General features: G+C 45.8%; 1 protein-coding gene across 2 annotated transcripts; it reads left to right on the forward strand.

Annotated features, from left to right (window-relative positions):
• Positions 1–2,079: 2,079 nt before the first annotated feature.
• LOC140208433 (uncharacterized) lies at positions 2,080–17,296 on the forward strand. 2 transcript variants are annotated; one of them, XR_011888773.1, is made up of 3 exons: positions 2,080–2,143; positions 7,460–10,409; positions 16,659–17,296. XR_011888773.1 is itself a non-coding variant. In XM_072277108.1 (2 exons), the coding sequence occupies exon 2, from the start codon at positions 7,876–7,878 to the stop codon at positions 9,499–9,501; it is 1,626 nt and encodes a 541-aa protein (XP_072133209.1). In that variant the 5' UTR covers positions 4,500–4,554; positions 7,460–7,875; the 3' UTR covers positions 9,502–12,375. The 2 variants fall into 2 exon arrangements, 1 of the variants encoding a protein (XP_072133209.1); XM_072277108.1 differs by lacking the exons at positions 2,080–2,143; positions 16,659–17,296 and adding an exon at positions 4,500–4,554 and having other exon boundaries at positions 7,460–12,375.
• Positions 17,297–20,339: the final 3,043 nt, after the last annotated feature.

A 20,339-nucleotide genomic window follows, 5' to 3' on the forward strand; every position in this document is an offset into this window, starting at 1 on the left:
AACTCGCTGATGTACCAGTAGGGTGAATGAATCAGTGAATCTCTTCCCACATTCTGAGCAGGAAAAACGTGAACAGGAAATGGGATCACATGACTGGTGGAGGGTCTCCCATCTGAACCGGTGGCTCTGCTCCTCGCCCCTCACACGCTGCCCAACCCATCTGCCGCGTTTCCCACATCATTCCATATTTACACCGGCATGGACTAGAAGGGCCGAGATGGCCTGTTTCTGTGCTGTAATTGTTATGTGGTTATATGGAAACATGCTGAAAATATTGCAGAGTAAATCATTGTCCACCCACAACGAGAGGACGTGATAGATCCGGATCTCACTGACTTGTCTGAACGGGTGAAAGATGAAGCTACACGTACATGTAGAGCAGTGACCGGCAGATGATGCAGATCTGTGGAAAAACGTGAACAGGAAATGGGATCACGTGACTGGTGGAGGGTCTCCCACCTGAACTGGTGACTCTGCTCCTTGCCCCTCACACGCTGTCCGACCCATCCGCTGCATTTCCCACATTATTCCATATTTACACCAGATACATTTTCACTTTTTCCTCCATATCTTCCCTGTCTCTTTCCCTCCACCCCCAGGTCACAGAGTCACAGGCTCCAACACACAATTCAGACCCAAAACAGAAATGTGCAGGTTTTATTTAAATCCGTCCATGTGTATTTACATTAATTTCTATTCACATTCCTCCAGCTTCACTGGACAGGAACACTGAAACATCAAGTGAGAAACAGCAGGAGGTGGCCATTCAGCCCCTCTAACCATCAACAAGATGGTGGCTGCTCTTCCATCTCAGCCACATGTTTCTGCCCGATCCTCATTTCCTCGATCCCTTTGGTCTCCAGACATCTGCCGGCCTCTATTTTATGTGAAGACGATCACTGAGTCTTCACCACCCTCTGTGGTGGGGATTTACAGACATTCACCACCCTCGGAGTGGAGACATTTCCCCTCATCTCAGTCCCGGACAGTCCACCCCCTTTTTCAGAGACTGGGATCCCTGGTTCAGCCGGTAATGATGTTGTGCATTTCAATGTGTTCACCTCTCAGTCCTTGATTCTCTAAATGAAAGGGTTATCACATTTGATCTTTCTTCATATGATGACCCCACCACTCCAGGGATCAGTCTGGTGAATCTTCATTGCACTCTCTATAACAAATACTCTCTAACCTCTTTGTTAATCCTCTATGGAATTAATTTCCATCTTCTGCAGCCCCGTGTTGCCCCAACCACTCACCTCCCACCCCGTCACTATTTCCACCTTCCCACCTCCCCCTCACCTGGATCCACCTCTCACTCCCCAGCTCTTGCCCCATCCCCACCCCTCACCTCTTTTCTCGGACTATTTCCCGTCCACTCTCAGTCCAGAGGGAGGGTCTCGGCCCGAAATGTTGACGGTCCATTTCCCTCCACAGATGCTGCCCGACCCACTGAGTTCCTCCGGCAGTTTGTTCTTTGGTCTGTGTGACCCGTGTTAGTGTGGGGAGCGGGATTTTACACCATATTCCCGGTACAGTCTCAACAAAACACAAATAATTGTCACTTTGCCCGGACCATTGGCCCCGCTTGCAGGGCAACAGTCTGCCGGTGTTTGCCCCCCAATGTGGTGAATCGCCACCACCGTGGGCTCAGACATTTCCACAGATGAGCCCCTCCTGTCCCCACCGGGACAAACATCCTGTCCGCCCCCTCTCTCACCGTCTTCATCCTCTCCCTCCCCGGGGAACCGGCATCAAACCGACGGGCCGAGCGGTCTCCTCCTACCTCTCAGCGACACATCAGACTCCGGCCGCAGGAGACGCTTCACAAACGCCCCAACTTCCCTCGGAGGGAAATGGAAATAAATCAGAAAGCGGACATTTACTTTGACGGTTGTCCCGCCGTGACGGAAAGTTCGGGAGACGGAGTCGGCGGGGGTAACGCCCTCCCGGCTGGTCTGCCTCCTCTATTGGTTAGAAGCAGTGATTGACATCGCTTCCCACCAATGGGAATAGCGCAGCGCGTGACTCTGTTGACAGCGGTGGGGGAGGAGCTGCTCACGTGATTAGTAGCCCGGCCGTTTAACCGACCAAGCTCGAGCTCACCAGCGCGCGGGGCACAAAAGGCCCCGGATGATCGGTTGAGGTGAGAAGGGATCTCCGGGTTGGGGGTCTCACCGGGCGGCGTTTTCAACACCGACTTCGGGTAGTTGCTGTGACTCCGGACTCCGTGACCCGCAATCCCGGGACAGTCCTGCTCTCTTCCCTCTCTCTCAGCCCCACCATCCGTACACGGGCCCCGGGGAGCTTCCGGCTGATGAGGGAATGGGAACCGATGGGTCTCTCAGACAGAGCTGAGCTCCAGCTGTCTAAATGCAAGGATCGGGAACTCGGAGAAAGGGAACAAAATCTTTTCCATCAGCTGTTGTGAAAATCACCTTTGTTCTGCCTCCAGTCACAAACCAGAGAAAATCTGCAGATGCTGGAAATCCGAGCAACACACACAAATTGCTGGAGGAACTCAGCATTAGTACTCTTTTCCATAGATGCTGCCTGGCCTGCTGAGTTCCCCCAGCATTTTGTGTCTGTTGCTGGTTCCACCCCCTCTTGTTCTGGACTTTCTACCCGTGAGAACATGTTTTGTCCCACTCTCTCTGGGTACATAATGATATCAAACACCTTTGTCCTGGGCAACAAGTAGCTTTCACATCACAAATGTGCCAGACTCCAATGAGACAGACTACTGCCCTTCCCTTCATATTCATTGGCATTGCCATCACTGAGTTCACCACCGTCAGTCACCTGGGGGAGGGTTCAGGGGAAATATTTGTGTACAATACAGAAACTGATGTTACCTGTGTGTATTGTGGTGACGCAAAAGTTACTGGAGAATTAGGAAGTGGGAAGAAGTGGAGTGATATTTGAAAATCTGACTTTTTTAAGTGTCATTTAGCAAGCAAATGACACATGGACCGTGTGCAAAAGCTCTGACAAGAAAATCCATCATCACCTGTTACAGGCCTGGAACATAGGTTGTGTGAGAGTGTAGATGAACTTAAAGAAACCCAGAGGAGATCAAAGTTCTTATAGACAGTGATTTGATAGCTGTTAAAATGAATACCTCTCTATATAAAATTCACTGTGCACATGTGGGAAAATTGCATAATACAAGCTTTATGTGCACACTGGTCATTACAAATTTGAGGGGAGATTGGTGGGAAGGTGGGAAGACCTCCAGTGTCCCTGATGCCATGACGTACAAGATGTGCATCCAGCTGCAGCTTGTAACCCTGCAATTTAAGGAGTTGGAACTTGAAATGGATGAATTCCGGATCATCCAGGAGTCGGACGGGGTGATAGATATGACATGAAGAGAGGTGAGTTACACCCAAGGTGCAGGACGCAGGAAACTGGGTGAGAGTCAGGAAGGGGAATGAGGTTAAATAGCCATTGCAGAGTACTCTTGTGGCCATCCCCCACAACAACAGGTGGACCACTTTAGAAACTGTTGAGATTACCTGGCAGAGAAAAGTCAAAGGGGTGATAGGGGATTTGTTAGTGAGGGGAACAGAACAAGAGGGGACTAATATCCCAGTGGTAAGGCTCGCTAGTGCTAGTGTGGGGAGAGGGGGGGTGTGGTTAAAATAAGTTGTAGGGGAAATGGGAGCCAGAATGACAGAACAGATAGTGGAGAGGGTGAATTGAATTGAATTGACTTTATTACATACGTCCTTCATATACATGAGGAGTAGAAATCTTTACATCTCCATCTAAATGTTAAAAGTGCAATTCACAGTAATTTATAACAGATAGTTTATACATAGGACAGTCGATATAACATAGTTTACAATTGTATCAGCATGAATTAATCAGTCTGATGGCCTGGTAGAAGATGATGTCCCGGAGCCTGTTGGTCCCTTTGCTGTGGTACCGTTTCCTGGATGGTAGCAGCAGGAACAGTTTGTGGTTGTGGTGAATTGGGTCTCCAATATCCTTTGGGCCCCTTTTACACACCTGTCTCTGTAAATGTCCTGAATAGTGGGAAGTTCACATCTACAGATGCGCTGGCTGTCCGCACCACTCTCTGCAGGTTCCTGCGATTAAGGGAAGTACAGTTCCCATACCAGGCAGTGATGCAGCCAGTCAGGATGCTCTCAATTGTGTCATAGAAACATAGAAACATAGAAAATAGGTGCAGGAGTAGGCCATTCGGCCCTTCGAGCCTGCACCGCCATTTATTATGATCATGGCTGATCATCCAACTCAGAACACCGCCCCAGCCTTCCCTCCATACCCCCTGACCCCCGTAGCCACAAGGGCCATATCTAACTCCCTCTTAAATATAGCCAATGAACTGGCCTCAACTGTTTCCTGTGGCAGGGAATTCCACAGATTCACCACTCTCTGTGTCCCTGTAGAAAGACCTTCGGATTTTGGGCCCCATCCCCAGCTTCTTCAACTATCTGAGTTGAAAGAGGTGCTGCTGTGCTCTTTTTACAACACAGCCGGTATGTACAGACCATGTACATGAAAGATGGCAAATGGAGTTTAATGCTGGTAAGTGTGAGGTGCTACATTTTGGTAGGACTAATCAAAATAGGACATACATGGTAAATGGTAGGGCATTGAAGAATGCAGTTGAACAGAGGGATCTGGGAATAATGGTGCATCATTCCCTGAAGGTGGAATCTCATGTGGATAGGGTGGTGAAGAAAGCTTTTGGTATGCTGGCCTTCATAAATCAGAGCATTGAGTATAGGAGCTGGGATGTAATGTTAAAATTGTACAAGGCATTGGTAAGGCCAAATTTGGAGTATTGTGTACAGTTCTGGTCACCGAATAATAGGAAAGATGTCAACAAAATAGAGAGAGGACAGAGATTTACTAGAATGTTACCTGGGTTTCAGCACCTCAGTTACAGAGAAAGGTTGAACAAGTTGGGTCTTTATTTTTTTGGAGCGTAGAAGGTTGAGGGGGTCTTGACAGTGGAATTTAAAATTATGAGGGGGATAGATAGAGTTGACGTGTATAGGCTTTTTTCATTGAGAGTAGGTGAGATTCAAACAAGAGGACATGAGTTGAGTGTTAGGGGGCAGAAGTTTAGGGGTAACATGAGGAGAACTTCTTTACTCAGAGAGTGGTAGTTGTGTGGAATGAGCTTCCAGCAGAAGTGGTAGAGGCAGGCTCGATATTGTCATTTAAAGTAAAATTGGATAGCTATATGGACAGGAAAGGAATGGAGGGTTATGGGCTGAATGCAGGTTGGTGGGACTAGGTGAGAGTAAGCATTCAGCATGGACTAGAAGGGCTGAGATGGCCTGTTTCCATGCTGTAATTGTTATATGGTTATATGTGAGATCCTCGGTGATGTTTATGCTGAGGAACTTAAAGCTGTTCACCTTCTTAACCCCAGATCCATTGATGTCAATAGGGATTAGCCTGTCTCCATTCCTCCTGCCGTCCACAATCAGCTCCTTTGTTTTTGTGACAATGAGAGAGAGTTTGTTTTCTTGACACCAGTCAGATGTTGTTCAGACCTCAGACAGAGTCAGCAATCAAATGGTTGAGCATGGTGCGATGAATGTGCTGAGCTGTGTGTATCACAATGCAAGAAGCATCGTAGGAAATCCAGATGAGCTCTTGGACAGGGAATTATGATATTGTAGCCATTATTGGGACTTGGTTGCACCAAACAGTCTGAGGGATTTAGAGGAACAAATTTGTAGAGAGATTGCAGACCATGACAAGGAACAAAAGTGTGATTTTAACTTTCCATATATTGACTGGGACTCCCATACTGTAAAAGGACTCAAGGGGGTAGAGTTTGTCAAATGTGCCCTTAATCAGTTTGTAGAATTCCTGACGTAGAAGTGTGCGATGAGCTGTTAGGAAATGTTCCAGGGCTGGTGACAGAAATTAGTGATCATAATGCAATGAGATTCAAAGTAACTACGGAAAACGAGAGGTGTGCACCACGGGTTGAGATTCTAAATTGGAGAAAGGTCTATTTTGATGGTATCAGAAAGGATCCGACAAGTGTGGTTTGGGACAGTCTGTTTTCTGGCAAAGGAGTACTTGGTAAGTGGGAGGCCTTCAGAAGTGAAAATTTGAGGGTGTCTAGTTTGTATATGCCTGTCAAGATAAAAGTTGAAAGGTAACTGGCACAGGGAACCTTGGATATTTTGTTCCTCCAAATGCGTCAGAATGTTGGGTGCTACCAAGGTTCATTAATGACTACAATATCAAAATTCCACCCCCGAGCTGATCCAACTTTTTTTTAGTTGTCTTCTGTGGTTTCTAAAAGCTTCCCAATAGTTTTTGCTTTTTTGTTTGCCCTCTCTTTGGCTTTTATGTTGGCTTTGTCTTCTCATTTCATCCACAGTTGTGTCGTCCTGCCTTTCCAATGCTTTCACTTCTTTGGGATGTATCTATCACTCAGCTCCCGAATTGCTCCCAGAAACTCCAGCCATTGCTGCTCCATTGTCACTCCTACCTTTTCCCTTCCAAACAAGTTTGGCCAGCTTCTCTGTCATAGAAACATGGAGAAGTTCAAACGGAAACAGACTATTTGGCCCATCTAGTCAATGCCGAAAAAAACTTTAAGCTGTCCAATGCAACTACCTGCACTGGGACCATCGCCCTCCATACCCCCACCATCCAGGACCCATCCAAACTTCTTCTAAATGGCGAAACCGAGCTCATATTCACTACTTGCGCTGACATCTCATTCCACACTCTCACGACCATTTCAGTAAAGAGCTTTTCCAAATGTTCCTGTTAAATTTTCACCTTCCCCACTTACCCATGACATCTGGTTGTCATCCCACCCAACCTCAGTGGAAAAAGCTGCTAGCATTTACCCTATCTATACCCTCATAATTTTGTATACTTCCAACAAATTCTCAAAGCAATGTATAATTTCCTTGTTTATGTTTAGAGCCTTTTTTAGGTGTATGAAATGATGAGGGGCATTGATCATGTGGGTAGCCAGAGGTTTTTTCCCAGGGCTGAAATGGCTAACACGAGGGGAGATAGTTTTAAGGTGCTTGGAAATAGATACCGAGGGGATGTCAGGGGTAAGTTTTTTACACAGAGAGTGGTGGGTGCGTGGAATGCACTGCCGGCTATTCGTGTGAGAGTGTTTCAGTTACTGTGGGGACAGGAACCCATGCAGCTCAGTGGGAACAGGGAATAATACCAGCGCAGAGAGTCAAACTGAGCTGGGTCACAGATCGGAGATGGCAGAGAGGTCCAATTCTTATAGAGACAGGAAGAGCATCAGAGAATTTGATGGTCATTCCAGGTAACAGCACTGTGCCCAGTTAGAAGATGATTTCTCTCTCTGACTTGGGTAACAGTGAAGTTGAACAGAGTGATGCCAGATCACACGTTGACAACTCAAGTGACCTCATCTGAGATATTGTCCAACACCCATTGATGGATTTTGTAAATATTTTTACAGGTTAAACATGACAAGGAATTTGTCTACTGGAATCTCGAACACAACATGCCAGTTTTGCTGTCTCTGTCCAGATAATTTAAGAAGAGGAGCAAGGGATTCACTCGATCATCCTTCCTACTCAGACTGTGAGGAGGGATTCACTCGGTCATCTGACCGACTGGCACACCCATCATTTTACACAGTGGGGGGTGGAGGGAACCGATTCACTGAGCAAACAGTGGGAATGGATTCAGTCGGTCATTTTAACTGAAGGTACATCAGCAAGTTCACACCGGACAAGGCCATTCACCTGTTCTGTGTGTGAGAAGGGATTCAGTTGGTCATCCCACCTGTGGACACACCGGTCAGTTCACACTGGGCAGAGGCTGGTCATCTGCTGAATTTGTGGGGAAGGATTCACTCGGTCATCTGACCTAATGGCTCACCAGCGAGTTCATACTGGAGACCGGCCGTTCACCTGCTCAGACTGTGGGAAGGGATTCACTCGATTATCCCAACTGAAGGTACATCAGCGAGTTCACACTGGGGAGAGGCTGTTCACTTGCTCAGTGTGTGGGAAGGGATTCACTCGGTCATCCACCCTACTGACACATCAGTCAGTTCACACTGGGGAGAGGCCATTCACCTGCTCAAACTGTGGGAAGGGATTCATTTCCTCATCCCACCTCAAGGTACATCGGCGAGTTCACACTGGGGAGAGGCCATTCAGCTGCTCAAACTGTGGGAAGGGATTCACTTCCTCATCCCAACTGAAGGAACATCAGCGAGTTCACACTGGCGAGCGGCCGTTCATCTGCACGAACTGTGGGAAGGGATTCACTCGATCATCCAGTCTGAAGGTACATCAGCAAGTTCACACTGGGGAGAGGCTGTTCACCTGCTCAAACTGCGGGAAGGGATTCAGTCAGTCATCTGAACTGAAGGTACATCGGCAAGTTCACACTGGAGAGAGGCCGTTCACTTGCTCAGTGTGTGGGAAGGGATTCACTCAGTCAGCCAACCTACTGTCACATCAGTTAGTTCACACTGGGGAGAGACCGTTCACCTGCTCAAACTGTGGGAAGGGATTCACTTCCTCATCCCAACTGAAGGTACATCGGCGAGTTCACACTGGGGAGAAGCCGTTCATCTGCTCGGACTGTGGGAAGGGATTCACTCAGTCATCTCAACTGAAGGTACATCGGCGAGTTCACACTGGGGAGAGGCCGTTCATCTGCTCGGACTGTGGGAAGGGATTCTCTCAATCATCCAAACTGAAGGTACATCAGCGAGTTCACACTGGGGAGAGGCCGTTCACCTGCTCTGACTGTGGGAAGGGATTTACTCGATCATCCCAACTGAAGATACATCAGCGAGTTCACACTGGAGGGAGGCCATTCACCTGCTCAGACTGTGGGAGGCGATTCACTCGGTCATCCTTCCTACTGACACATCAGTCAGTTCACACTGGGGAGAGGCCATTCACCTGCTTGGACTGTGGGAAGGGATTCACTTGCTCATCCCACCTGAAGGTACATCAGCGAGTTCACACTGGGGAGAGGCCATTCACCTGCTCGGACTGTGGGGAGGGATTCACTTGCTCATCGCAACTGAAGATACATCAGCGAGTTCACACTGGGGAGAAGCCATTCACCTGCTCAGACTGTGGGAAGGGATTCACTCGGTCATCCCCCCTAATGACACACCAGCGAGTTCACAGTGGGGAGCGGCCATTCACCTGCTCAGTCTGTGGGAAGGGATTCATTCAGTTATCTCAACTGAAGATACATCAGCGAGTTCACACTGGAGAGAGGCCATTCACCTGCTCAGAGTGTGGAAAGGGATTCACTTCGTCCTCTCAACTACTGGGCCACCAGCGAGTTCACACTGGAGAGAGGCCATTCACCTGCTCAGTGTGTGGGAAGGGATTCACTCGGTTGTCTCATCTTCAGAGACACCAGCGTGTTCACACAGGGGAGAGGTCGTTCACCTGCTCAGTGTGTGGGAAGAGATTCAGTCGGTCATCCAGCCTACAGAGACACCAGCAAGTTCACACTGGGTAGAGGCTGATCACCTGCTCGGACTTTGGGAAGAGATTCTCTCAGCCATCGCCACCAAATGTCCATCATTGAGTTCACACTGGGGAGAGGCCGTTCACCTGCTGGGAATGTGTGAAGCAATTCGCTCAGTCATCTAACCTTATGTAACTCTCGTTTCAGCTAGCAGCTTAATATAGGGGGTGATAGCCCCCCAGCCTGGCCAAATTTAAGAAAGATCATTTAGGTGGATGCTGCACGATGTGTCCCCTGTTACAAATCAGTACCCCAAAATAACAAACGATACATAATATGCGATTAAACGATTGGGCTTTGTAGTTCTTTCTTTGACTATAGGGCGAGTAAAAAAAAATAGTGAAGAAGAAAAAGAGCCCACTCTGTCCATTCATGTCTTCTCATCTCTCCCCAGCAAAATACAGTGAAAATCTCTCTTCCAGACTCACAAGAAAGAACAACATTTCTCTCATTGGATAGCCCTGCACTCCAAAACCCTGTTATCTCTAGTCATAACCTAAACATTACTGCTACAGAGAAACCATTACCTCAGCAGTGATACATTGCAGAGAGGCCATTCCATTCGCAGTGAAACCTTACAGCATGTTACACTTGTGACACCCTACTGGGTTCACACTGAGGAGAAAGTTTTAATAAGCTGCATGCTGGATATTTGTCCATCACCGTTGCTGAATGCAATTTCGAGAGTGACTGTCGGTGCTGAACTCTGCAATTATTGCTGCTGCTCACCACACCCAGTCTGCACCCTGGTCACTGGGCATGGGAGCAGTTTCCTCTGCTGCATATTCACCTTTAATGGGACTGGAGTGGAGAGCGGCCAGTGAAGGAGTGGAGCTTTGAGGCTTTGGCTCGAGATGTTTCGGCGAGCAGCGGCAGAGGATGAGCTTGCTCCCAGTAAGGTAAGGCTGGGTATGTTCCTTTAATTATTTTGATTAACTTAGGAGCTGGTAATGCAGGCAGTAGATAGGGCAGTCCAGTGCTCCGATTGTAGGATGTGGGAAGTGAGGGACAGCACAATTGTCTCTGATGACTAAACCTCAGGGATCTGTACTGGGTCCAATGTTGTTTGTCATATATATTAATGATCTGGATGATGGGGTGGTAAATTGGATTAGTAAGTATGCAGACGATACTAAGATAGGTGGAGTTGTGGATCATGAAGAAGGTTTTCAAAGCTTGCAGAGAGATTTAGACCACTTAGAAGAGTGGGCTGAAAGATGGCTGATGGAGTTTAATGCTGATAAATGTGAGGTGCTACATTTTGGTGGGGCTAATCAAAATAGGACATACATGGTAAATGGTTGGGCATTGAAGAATGCTGTAGAACAGAAGGATCTGGGAATAATGGTGCATAGTTCCCTGAAGGTGGAGTCTCATGTGGATAGGGTGGTGAAGAAAGCTTTTGGTATGCTGACCTTTATAAATCAGAGCATTTAGTACAGGAGTTGGGATGTAATGTTGAAACTGTATGAGGCATTGGTAAGGCCAAATTTGGAGTATTGTGTACAGTTCTGGTCACCAAATTATAGGAAAGATGTCAATAACATTGAGAGAGTACAGAGGAGATTTACTAAAATGTTGCCTGGGTTTCATCTCCTAAGTTACAGAGAAAGGTTGCATAAGTTAGGTCTTTATTCTTTGGAGCGTAGAAGGTTGATGGGGGACTTGATAGAGGTATTTAAAATTATGAGGGGGATAGATAGAGTTGTCATGGATAGGCTTCTTGAGAGTGGGGGAGGTTCAAACAAGAGGACATGAGATGAGAGTTAAAGGGTAAAAGTTTAGGGGTAACATGAGGGGAACTTCTTTACTCAGAGAGTGGTAGCTGTGTGGAACGAGCTTCCAGCAGAAGTGGTTGAGGCAAGTTCGATGTTGTCGTTTAAAGTTAAATTGGATAGATATATGGACAGGAAAGGAATGGAGGGTTGTGGGCTGAGTGCAGGTTGGTGGGACTAAGTGAGAGTAAGAGTTCGGCATGGACTAGAAGGGCCGAGATGGTGCCTGTTTCCGTGCTGTAATTGTTATATGGTTATATGGTTAAACCTGCAAGAGGTGCATCCAGCTACAGGTCTTGTCAATCCGAGTTAGGGAGCTGGAGCTGGATGAACTTCGGACCATTCGGGGGGCGGAGGCAGTAATAGACTGGAGTTGCAGGGAGACAGTCAGGAGACAGGTAACTGGGTGACTGTCAGGAGAGGGAAGGGGAATAGACAGAAAGAGCAGAGCACCCCTAGTGGCCGTTCCCATCAACAATAAGCGTACCATTTTGGATACTGTTGGTGGGGACAACCTGCCATGGACAAGTTGTAGTGGTTGTGTGTCTGGCACCGAGACTGAACTCTCAGCTCAGAAAGGAAGGAGGGAAAAGAGAAGAGCAGTAGTGATAGGGGATTTGATAGTAAAGGGGACAGATAAGTGGTTCTGTGGGAAAGATCGAGAATCCCGGATGGTCTGTTGCCTCCCTGGTGCCAGGGTCCACGATATCTCGGATGGAGTTCTCGGTATTCTCAGGAGAGAGGGTGAGCAGCCAGATGTGGTGGTCCATGTGGAGACCAATGACATAGATAGGAGTAGGGATCAGGTCCTGAAGAAGGAATATAGGGAGTTAGGGGAAAAAGTTAAAAAGCAGGACCTCAAGGGTGGTAATCTCAGGATTGCTGCCTGTGCCACGAGACAGAGAGGGTAGGAATTGGAAGTCATGGCAGTTGAATGTGTGGCTGAAGAGTTGGTGCAGGGGGCAGGGGTTCAGATTTCTGGATCATTGGGATCTCTTCTGGGGAAGGTCTGACCTGTACAACAAGGACGGGCTGCACCTGAACTGGAAAGGGACCAATATCCTGGTGGGCAGGTTTGCTGGAGCTGTTGGGGAGGGTTTAAACTAGTTTGTCAGGGTGGTGGGAATCAGAATGTGAGTGCAGAGATGAGGGTAGAAGGATAAGGGCACGATGCTGTGTGTTCTGAGTTGGTGAGGAAGGACAGGCAGGGGACAAAACATACATGTAGCCAGTTTGAGGGGTTGAAGTGTGTCTATTTCAACGCTGGGAGTATTAGGAATAAAGGGGATGAACTTAGAGCATGGATCAGTACATGGAACTACGATGTTGTGGCCATTGCTGAAACTTGGCTGGAGGAAGGGCAGGATTGGCTGATGCAGGTACCGGGGTTTAGGTGTTTTAAAGGAATAGGATGGGAGGTAGAAAAGGGGGAGGGAGTAACATTACTGGTCAGGGATAGTATCACGGCTGTAGAAAGGGAGGATGCTGCAGAGGGAGTGTCCACTGAGTCGGTGTGGGTGGAAGTCAAAAATAGGAAGGGATCAATCACTGTGCCGGGAGTGGTCTATAGGCCCCCAAATAGCCCTCGGGACATCAAGAAGCAGATAAGCAGGCAGATTTTAGAATGGTGCAGGAAATACAGGGTTGTAGTTATGGGTGATTTCAACTTCCCTCATATTGACTGGCACCTCCTGACTGCAAGGGGGATAGATGGGGCTGAATTTGTCAGGGGTGTTCAAGAAGGATTCCTGACACAGTATGTGGACCGTTCGACGAGAGGAGAGGCCATACTGGATCTAGTTCTGGGTAATGAACCTGGTCAGGTGGCAGACCTCTTGGTGGGGGAGCATTTTGGTGAGAGTGACCACAACTCACTTAGCCTCAGCATAGCTATGGAAAAGGATAAAAACAGACAAAATGGGAAAGTGCTTAACTGGAGAAGGGCTAACTATGAATGGATGAGGCAGGAACTAGCGAGAGTAAATTGGAAACAGGTGTTGAAAGGTGAAAGCACAGAAGTAATGTGGAGGAAGTTTAGGGACCACTTGTGCTGGGTTCAGGATAGGTTTGTCCCACTGAGGCAAGGAAAAAATGGTAGGAAAAGGGAACCGTGGCTGACGAAACACGTGAGGCAACTCGTCAAGCGGAAGAAGGAAGCAGATGTTAGATATAAGAAGCAGTCAGAGCCCTGTTGGTCGCTTTTCGATTGCTCCTACCCTGTTTACTTAATTGTCTCCTACCAGTCTTTTTTTTTTGAAACCTTATTATAAAACTTCAATACTGCTTTACTGTGGCTGGGAAAAGAACCAAAGCGTTTGCAAAAGAAAGAGAAACAGAAGATGAATCCGCAGTCACTTTGGATTCAATCAGTGACTTCCTTAAACGGCAAAAGTAGGAATTCTGTGAAGAGTTTCAACAGCTTAACAGCAAATTGGATACAATTCAGTGAACTTTATTTGAGCATGAGAACCAAATTCAGGAGAATACTGTGAAGCTGAGGACGTTGAAGATACAATTAAACTCTGCAAAGAGTTATCTTTATCCAATGATAAAATGCTGAGAAGGATCATCAGATCGAAAATAGAAATAGGAGAAGTAACTTGCGAATCCTGGGTCTTGAAAAATCAATTGAAGGAGCTGAGCCTACGAAGTTTTTTTGCAAACTTTCTGAAGCAGCTTTTTCCTGCTTTATTCACTTCCGAGCCGAAGCTCAATGGAGCTTTTTGCTCTCTGGCTTTGAAGCCATTGTCCTTGGCAGTGAAACCCAGATCGGTCAGACTAGCCTTTCATGAATTTCGTATTAAGAACCTTTTAATTCGCCATACCCGGAGACAAGGAATGATCGATTTCCAAAATTACAAGGTTAGATTTGTGGAAGACTATTCACCTGAAGTTTTGGCTGATCGCATGAAATATAAAGAAGTTATGTCGGAATTTTATGATAAAGGGTATAAACCATCTCTTCAGTTCCCCGCACGTCTGAGTATTGTTTTGAAGAACGGATTGCGAAAAAGAATAAATTCAGTTGAAGATGCAAAGGAGTTTCTGAAGGATGAATTCTAAAACTGTTATACTTATTTGATCAAGTTTTTTTCTTCTGTTAATATGAATTTGAAATAAGGTTACGTTTTGGCTGTTCATATATTGTCTTTTGTTATATATTTTTTGATACTACTTTATTTTATCCCTTTTTGAGGCTTTATTTTAATACAGCTTTCTTTGAATTTGTTTAAAGTGATCCTTTCATATTTTCGAATACTGAGTTATTTTGCTTTTTATGTTGTGTCTTGGTAGGGACATAATGACCTTGCAGGACTGGAGTTTTTTTTCTATCAGCCGGATTTTTTGGGGCCGGTACTTAGTTCTTAGCTCACTGACTGTCTATTGGTCAGCTTTCTCACTTTGGGTAGGGGAGGGGGTAGGGCCTATTTCTCTCTGGGAGCTGTGTTGGGTTGAATATATGATTGTTTGTTTGAATACCTTACTTTACGGTTTGCTTTCTAGTTTTAATAACTTATGGCCAGATCTTTTAATTACATGTTGATTGGTATTTAAAATGGTTCGAAATATTAACCTGTTTAGTTTGAATGTGAAAGGGTGAATCACCCCACCAAAAGGAATAAAGTGTTTGCTTATATTAAAAAAATGAAAGCACCCATTATTTTTTTTTTACAAGAAACACACATACGCAGCTGTGATACCTTACGTTTTTTTTTACTGGGTGGAAGGGTATGCAATTCTACTCTTCGTTTAACGCAAAATCACGTGGAGTTTCGATTTTTGTAGATACTACAGTTTCCTTTATTCAGCATAAAGTTGTTTCGGACCCTAATGGTCGATTTGTTATTGTATCAGGGAGTTTTGACAGTAAGTTGATTGTTTTTGCTCATGTTTATGACCCCAGCGTAGATGATCCAGGATTTTTTGAACGTCTATTTTCATATTTGCCAGATTTGTGTACCTACTCCCTTGTGATGGGAGGAGATTTTAACTGCTGGTTAGATCCAGTATTTGATCGCTCATTTGTTAAACCAGCCACACTTAATAAATCAGCTTTGTTTATCCAATCTTTTCTAACTAAATGTGGTATAGTTGATGCTTGGCAGTTTCTGCATCTGACGGACAGGGAGTATTCTTTTTTCTCTCATGTCTATCATTCTTATACCGGGATTGACTTTATTTTTATTGATAGTCAAATGATTCCATTAGTTCGATCAATTGAATATAAAGAGATTGCTATCTCTGACCACTCTCCTGTAATCCTATCTTTAAATCTTCCTGGTACTATCCCCATGAGTAGATTTTGGCGATTTAATTCAACTCTGTTATCCGATGAGGATTTTTAAAAAAAATTATGGAGAATCAAATTACTCTTTATTTTTGAAGAAAATACGTTGGAAGAGGCGTCTAGCCTGATTATATGGGATACTTTTAAAGCATACATCCAGTGTCAAATTATTTCTTATACTGCAAACATCATTAGAAAAGCTAACAAAGAAAGAAATGAATTAGCCAATCAGTTAAAGCAACTGGACCATAAATATGCTTCTGTACCTGATCCTGAAACATATAAGAGACGTATTGAAACTAAAACTAAATATGATCTTCTTTTAACATATCCAATTGAAAGCCAACTTTTAAAAGATAGAAGTCAACTTCATATTCACGGAGATAAAACTGGTAAGCTACTGGCTAATCAATTGAAGCCATTTTCAGCCAAGCGGCAAATTAAAGAAATACATAAAATTAATGGGGACATGACAACTGACCACCTTGAAATTAATGAACTTTCAGAGAATTTTATTCTCAATTGTATAGATCTGACTCTGTTAATGATAATATTGCAATGAATAATTTTTTAGATCAATTAAATATTCCTAATCTTTCGTTAGATGATCGTAGGCAATTGGATCAACCTATTTCCCAGGATGAAATTGCTCAGGCTATTTGAGAATTGCATTCTGGGAAATCCCCAGGACCCGGTGGATTCTCTGGAGAATTTTATTAGGCTTTTTCCTCCTTGCTTATACCACATTTATGTTCTACCCTTACAGGAAGGAAGACAACCAGAGTCTTTTTACGGAGCTTCCATTTTGCTCATTCTCAAAAAGAATATGAATCCTACTAAATGCTCTTCGTATAGACCTATCTCTTTACTCAATTTTGATACTAAAATTTTATCTAAAGTGTTGGCTTGAAGATATATCTTGCACATGCACCAGTCGTGCATGCAGCCTGGTACAGCCAATCCGATCTATTCCTTTTACTTTTTAATTTCCGTTATTTTTTGTATTTTTTTTCTCACGGTAACACGTCGAAGCTGCACGCTGTCTAACATGCTGGTAGAGAGAGTTTTCTTTGGGTTTTCTTTAGCACTGGAAATGGTTACATCCCGACACGCTGGACAGAAGCAAGGTCGCATTGTATATTTCACGGACCAGCAAACACCGTCCGGCTCAGCGAACAGAGCGATGGACACCCCAGCTGAAATCCGGAGGAAAACACACAGAGGGGGATCACAAAGCCGAGGAAAAAGGACCGGGTCGAGACAACAGAGACTTTTGGAGAAGAGGAGTTCGGTGGGTAATACCGTTCCGGCTGACCGGAAGTGCACTGAGAGCGGTAAGCGCAAAGGAGTTGGGTGCTTACTGATCTGGCTAACAACGGATAGTGCAATCCGGGGTATATTATGATCGAGGAACGTGTTTGCAGACTGGATATTGAACTTTTTACTGTTGGACTTTGGCCACATCCACCGTGATACAACACTTGGCAGCACGGGAGGTCGTTCCTGCCTGTGGCCATCGAACATGCAGCTCCTCCCGTGGAGGGTCAGACACCCTGAGCCAATAGACTGGTCCTGGACTTATTTTCCATCTGGCACAGTTTGCATTTTGGTGTTCGATTGTTGGGGTTTTTTGTATTGCTATATTTACGCTCAATTCTTGGTTGGTGCGGCTGTAACGAAACCCAATTTCCCTCGGGATTAATAAAGTATATCTATCCATCTATCTATCTATCTATATTGATAGGATGCAAAACTGGGCTGAGAAGAGGCAAATGGAGTTCAACCCAGATAAGTGTGAGCTGGTTCATTGTATTAGGTCAAAGATGATGGCAGAATATAGCATTAATGGTAAGACTTGGCAGTGCGGAGGATCAGAGTCAAGTCAAGGCACTGTATATTGTCATTTCCACCATAACTGCTGGTACCATACACAGTAAAAACGAGACAATGTTTTTCAGGACCATGGTGCTACATGAACAATACAAAAATTACACTGAACTACGTAAAAACAACACACAAAATTACACGAGACTCCAGACCTACTGAGGACTGCATAAGGTGCACAAAACAGTGCAGGCATTACAATAAATAATAAACAAGACAGTAGATTGGTGTCAGTCCAGGGTCTGGGTGTTAGTGTGGGGAGCGGGATTTTACACCATATTCCCGGTACAGTCTCAACAAAACACAAATAATTGTCACTTTGCCCGGACCATTGGCCCCGCTCGCAGGGCAACAGTCTGCCGGTGTTTGCCCCCCAATGTGGTGAATCGCCACCACCGTGGGCTCAGACATTTCCACAGATGAGCCCCTCCTGTCCCCACCGGGACAAACATCCTGTCCGCCCCCTCTCTCACCGTCTTCATCCTCTCGTTAAACCGACCAAGCTCGAGCTCACCAGCGCGCGGGGCACAAAAGGCCCCGGATGATCGGTTGAGGTGAGAAGGGGTCTCCGGGTTGGGGGTCTCACCGGGCGGCGTTTTCAACACCGACTTCGGGTAGTTGCTGTGACTCTGGACTCCGTGACCCGCAATCCCGGGACAGTCCTGCTCTCTTCCCTCTCTCTCAGCCCCACCATCCGTACACGGGCCCCGGGGAGCTTCCGGCTGATGAGGGAATGGGAACCGATGGGTCTCTCGGACAGAGCTGAGCTCCAGCTGTCTAAATGCAAGGATCGGGAACTCGGAGAAAGGGAACAAAATCTTTTACATCAGCTGTTGTGAAAATCACCTTTGTTCTGCCTCCAGTCACAAACAAGAGAAAATCTGCAGATGCTGGAAATCCGAGCAACACACACAAATTGCTGGAGGAACTCAGCATTAGTACTCTTTTCCATAGATGCTGCCTGGCCTGCTGAGTTCCCCCAGCATTTTGTGTCTGTTGCTTGTTCCACCCCCTCTTGTTCTGGACTTTCTACCCGTGAGAACATGTTTTGTCCCACTCTCTCTGGGTACATAATGATATCAAACACCTTTGCCCTGGGCAACAAGTAGCTTTCACATCACAAATGTGCCAGACTCCAATGAGACAGACTACTGCCCTTCCCTTCATATTCATTGGCATTGCCATCACTGAGTTCACCACCGTCAGTCACCTGGGGGAGGGTTCAGGGGAAATATTTATGTACAATACAGAAACTGGTGTTACCTGTGTGTATTGTGACGATGCAAAAGTTACTGGAGAATTTGCAAGTGGGAAGAAGTGGAGTGATATTTGGAAATCTGACTTTTAAGCGTCATTTAGCAAGCAAATGACACATGGACCGTGTGCAAAAGCTCTGGCAAGAAAATCCATCATCACCTGTTACAGGCCTGGAACATAGGTTGTGTGAGAGTGCAGATGAACTTAAACAAACCCAGAGGAGATCAAAGTTCTTATAGACAGTGATTTGATAGCTGTTAAAATGAATACCTCTCTATATAAAATTCACTGTGCACATGTGGAAAAATTGCATAATACAAGCTTCATGTGCACACTGGTCATTACAAATTTGAGGGGAGATTGGTGGGAAGGTGGGGAGACCTCCGGTGTCCCTGATGCCATGACGTACAAGATGTGCATCCAGCTGCAGCTTGTAACCCTGCAGTTTAAGGAGTTGGAACTTGAAATGGATGAATTCTGGATCATCCAGGAGTGGGAGGGGGTGATAGATATGACATGAAGAGAGGTGAGTTACACCCAAGGTGCAGGATACAGGAAACTGGGTGAGAGTCAGGAAGGGGAATGAGGTTAAATAGCCATCACAGAGTACTTTTGTGGCCATCCCCCACAACAACAGGTGGACCACTTTAGAAACTGTTGAGATTACCTGGCAGAGAAAAATCAAAGGGGTGATAGGGGATTTGTTAGTGAGGGGAACAGAATAAGAGGGGACTAATATCCCAGTGGTAAGGCTCGCTAGTGCTAGTGTGGGGAGAGGGGGTGTGTGGTTAAAATAAGTTGTAGGGGAAATGGGAGCCAGAATGACAGAACAGATAGTGGAGTGGGTGAATTGAATGGAATTGACTTTATTACATACGTCCTTCATATACATGAGGAGTAGAAATATTTACATCTCCATCTGAATGTTAAAAGTGCAATTCACAGTAATTTATAACAGATAGTTTATACATAGGACAGTCGATATAACATAGTTTACAATTGTATCAGCATGAATTAATCAGTCTAATGGCCTGGTAGAAGATGATGTCCCAGAGCCTGTTGGTCCCTTTGCTGTGGTACCGTTTCCTGGATGGTAGCAGCAGGAACAGTTTGTGGTTGTGGTGAATTGGGTCCCCAATATCCTTTGGGCCCCTTTTACACACCTGTCTCTGTAAATGTCCTGAATAGTGGGAAGTTCACATCTACATTTGCGCTGGGCTGTCCGCACCACTCTCTGCAGGTTCCTGCGATTAAGGGAAGTACAGTTCCCATACCAGGCAGTGATGCAGCCAGTCAGGATGCTCTCAATTGTGTGTCCCTGTAGAAAGACCTTTGGATTTTGGGCCCCATCCCCAACTTCTTCAACTATCTGCGGTGAAAGAGGTGCTGCTGTGCTCTTTTCACAACACAGCCGGTGTGTACAGACCATGTACATGAAAGATGGCAAATGGAGTTTAATGCTGGTGAGTGTGAGATGCTACATTTTGGTAGGATAATCAAAATAGGACATACATGGTAAATGGTAGGGCATTGAAGAATGCAGTAGAACAGAGGGATCTGGGAGTAATGGTGCATCATTCCCTGAAGGTGGAATCTCATGTGGATAGGGTGGTGAAGAAAGCTTT

Source organism: Mobula birostris, chromosome 13, assembly GCF_030028105.1.
Source record: "Mobula birostris isolate sMobBir1 chromosome 13, sMobBir1.hap1, whole genome shotgun sequence".
NCBI lineage: Eukaryota > Metazoa > Chordata > Chondrichthyes > Myliobatiformes > Myliobatidae > Mobula > Mobula birostris.

Coding starts and splice junctions, on each gene's coding strand:
- LOC140208433 (XM_072277108.1), top strand. CDS start 7,876: ATGGCTCACCAGCGAGTTCATACTGGAGACCGGCCGTTCACCTGCTCA.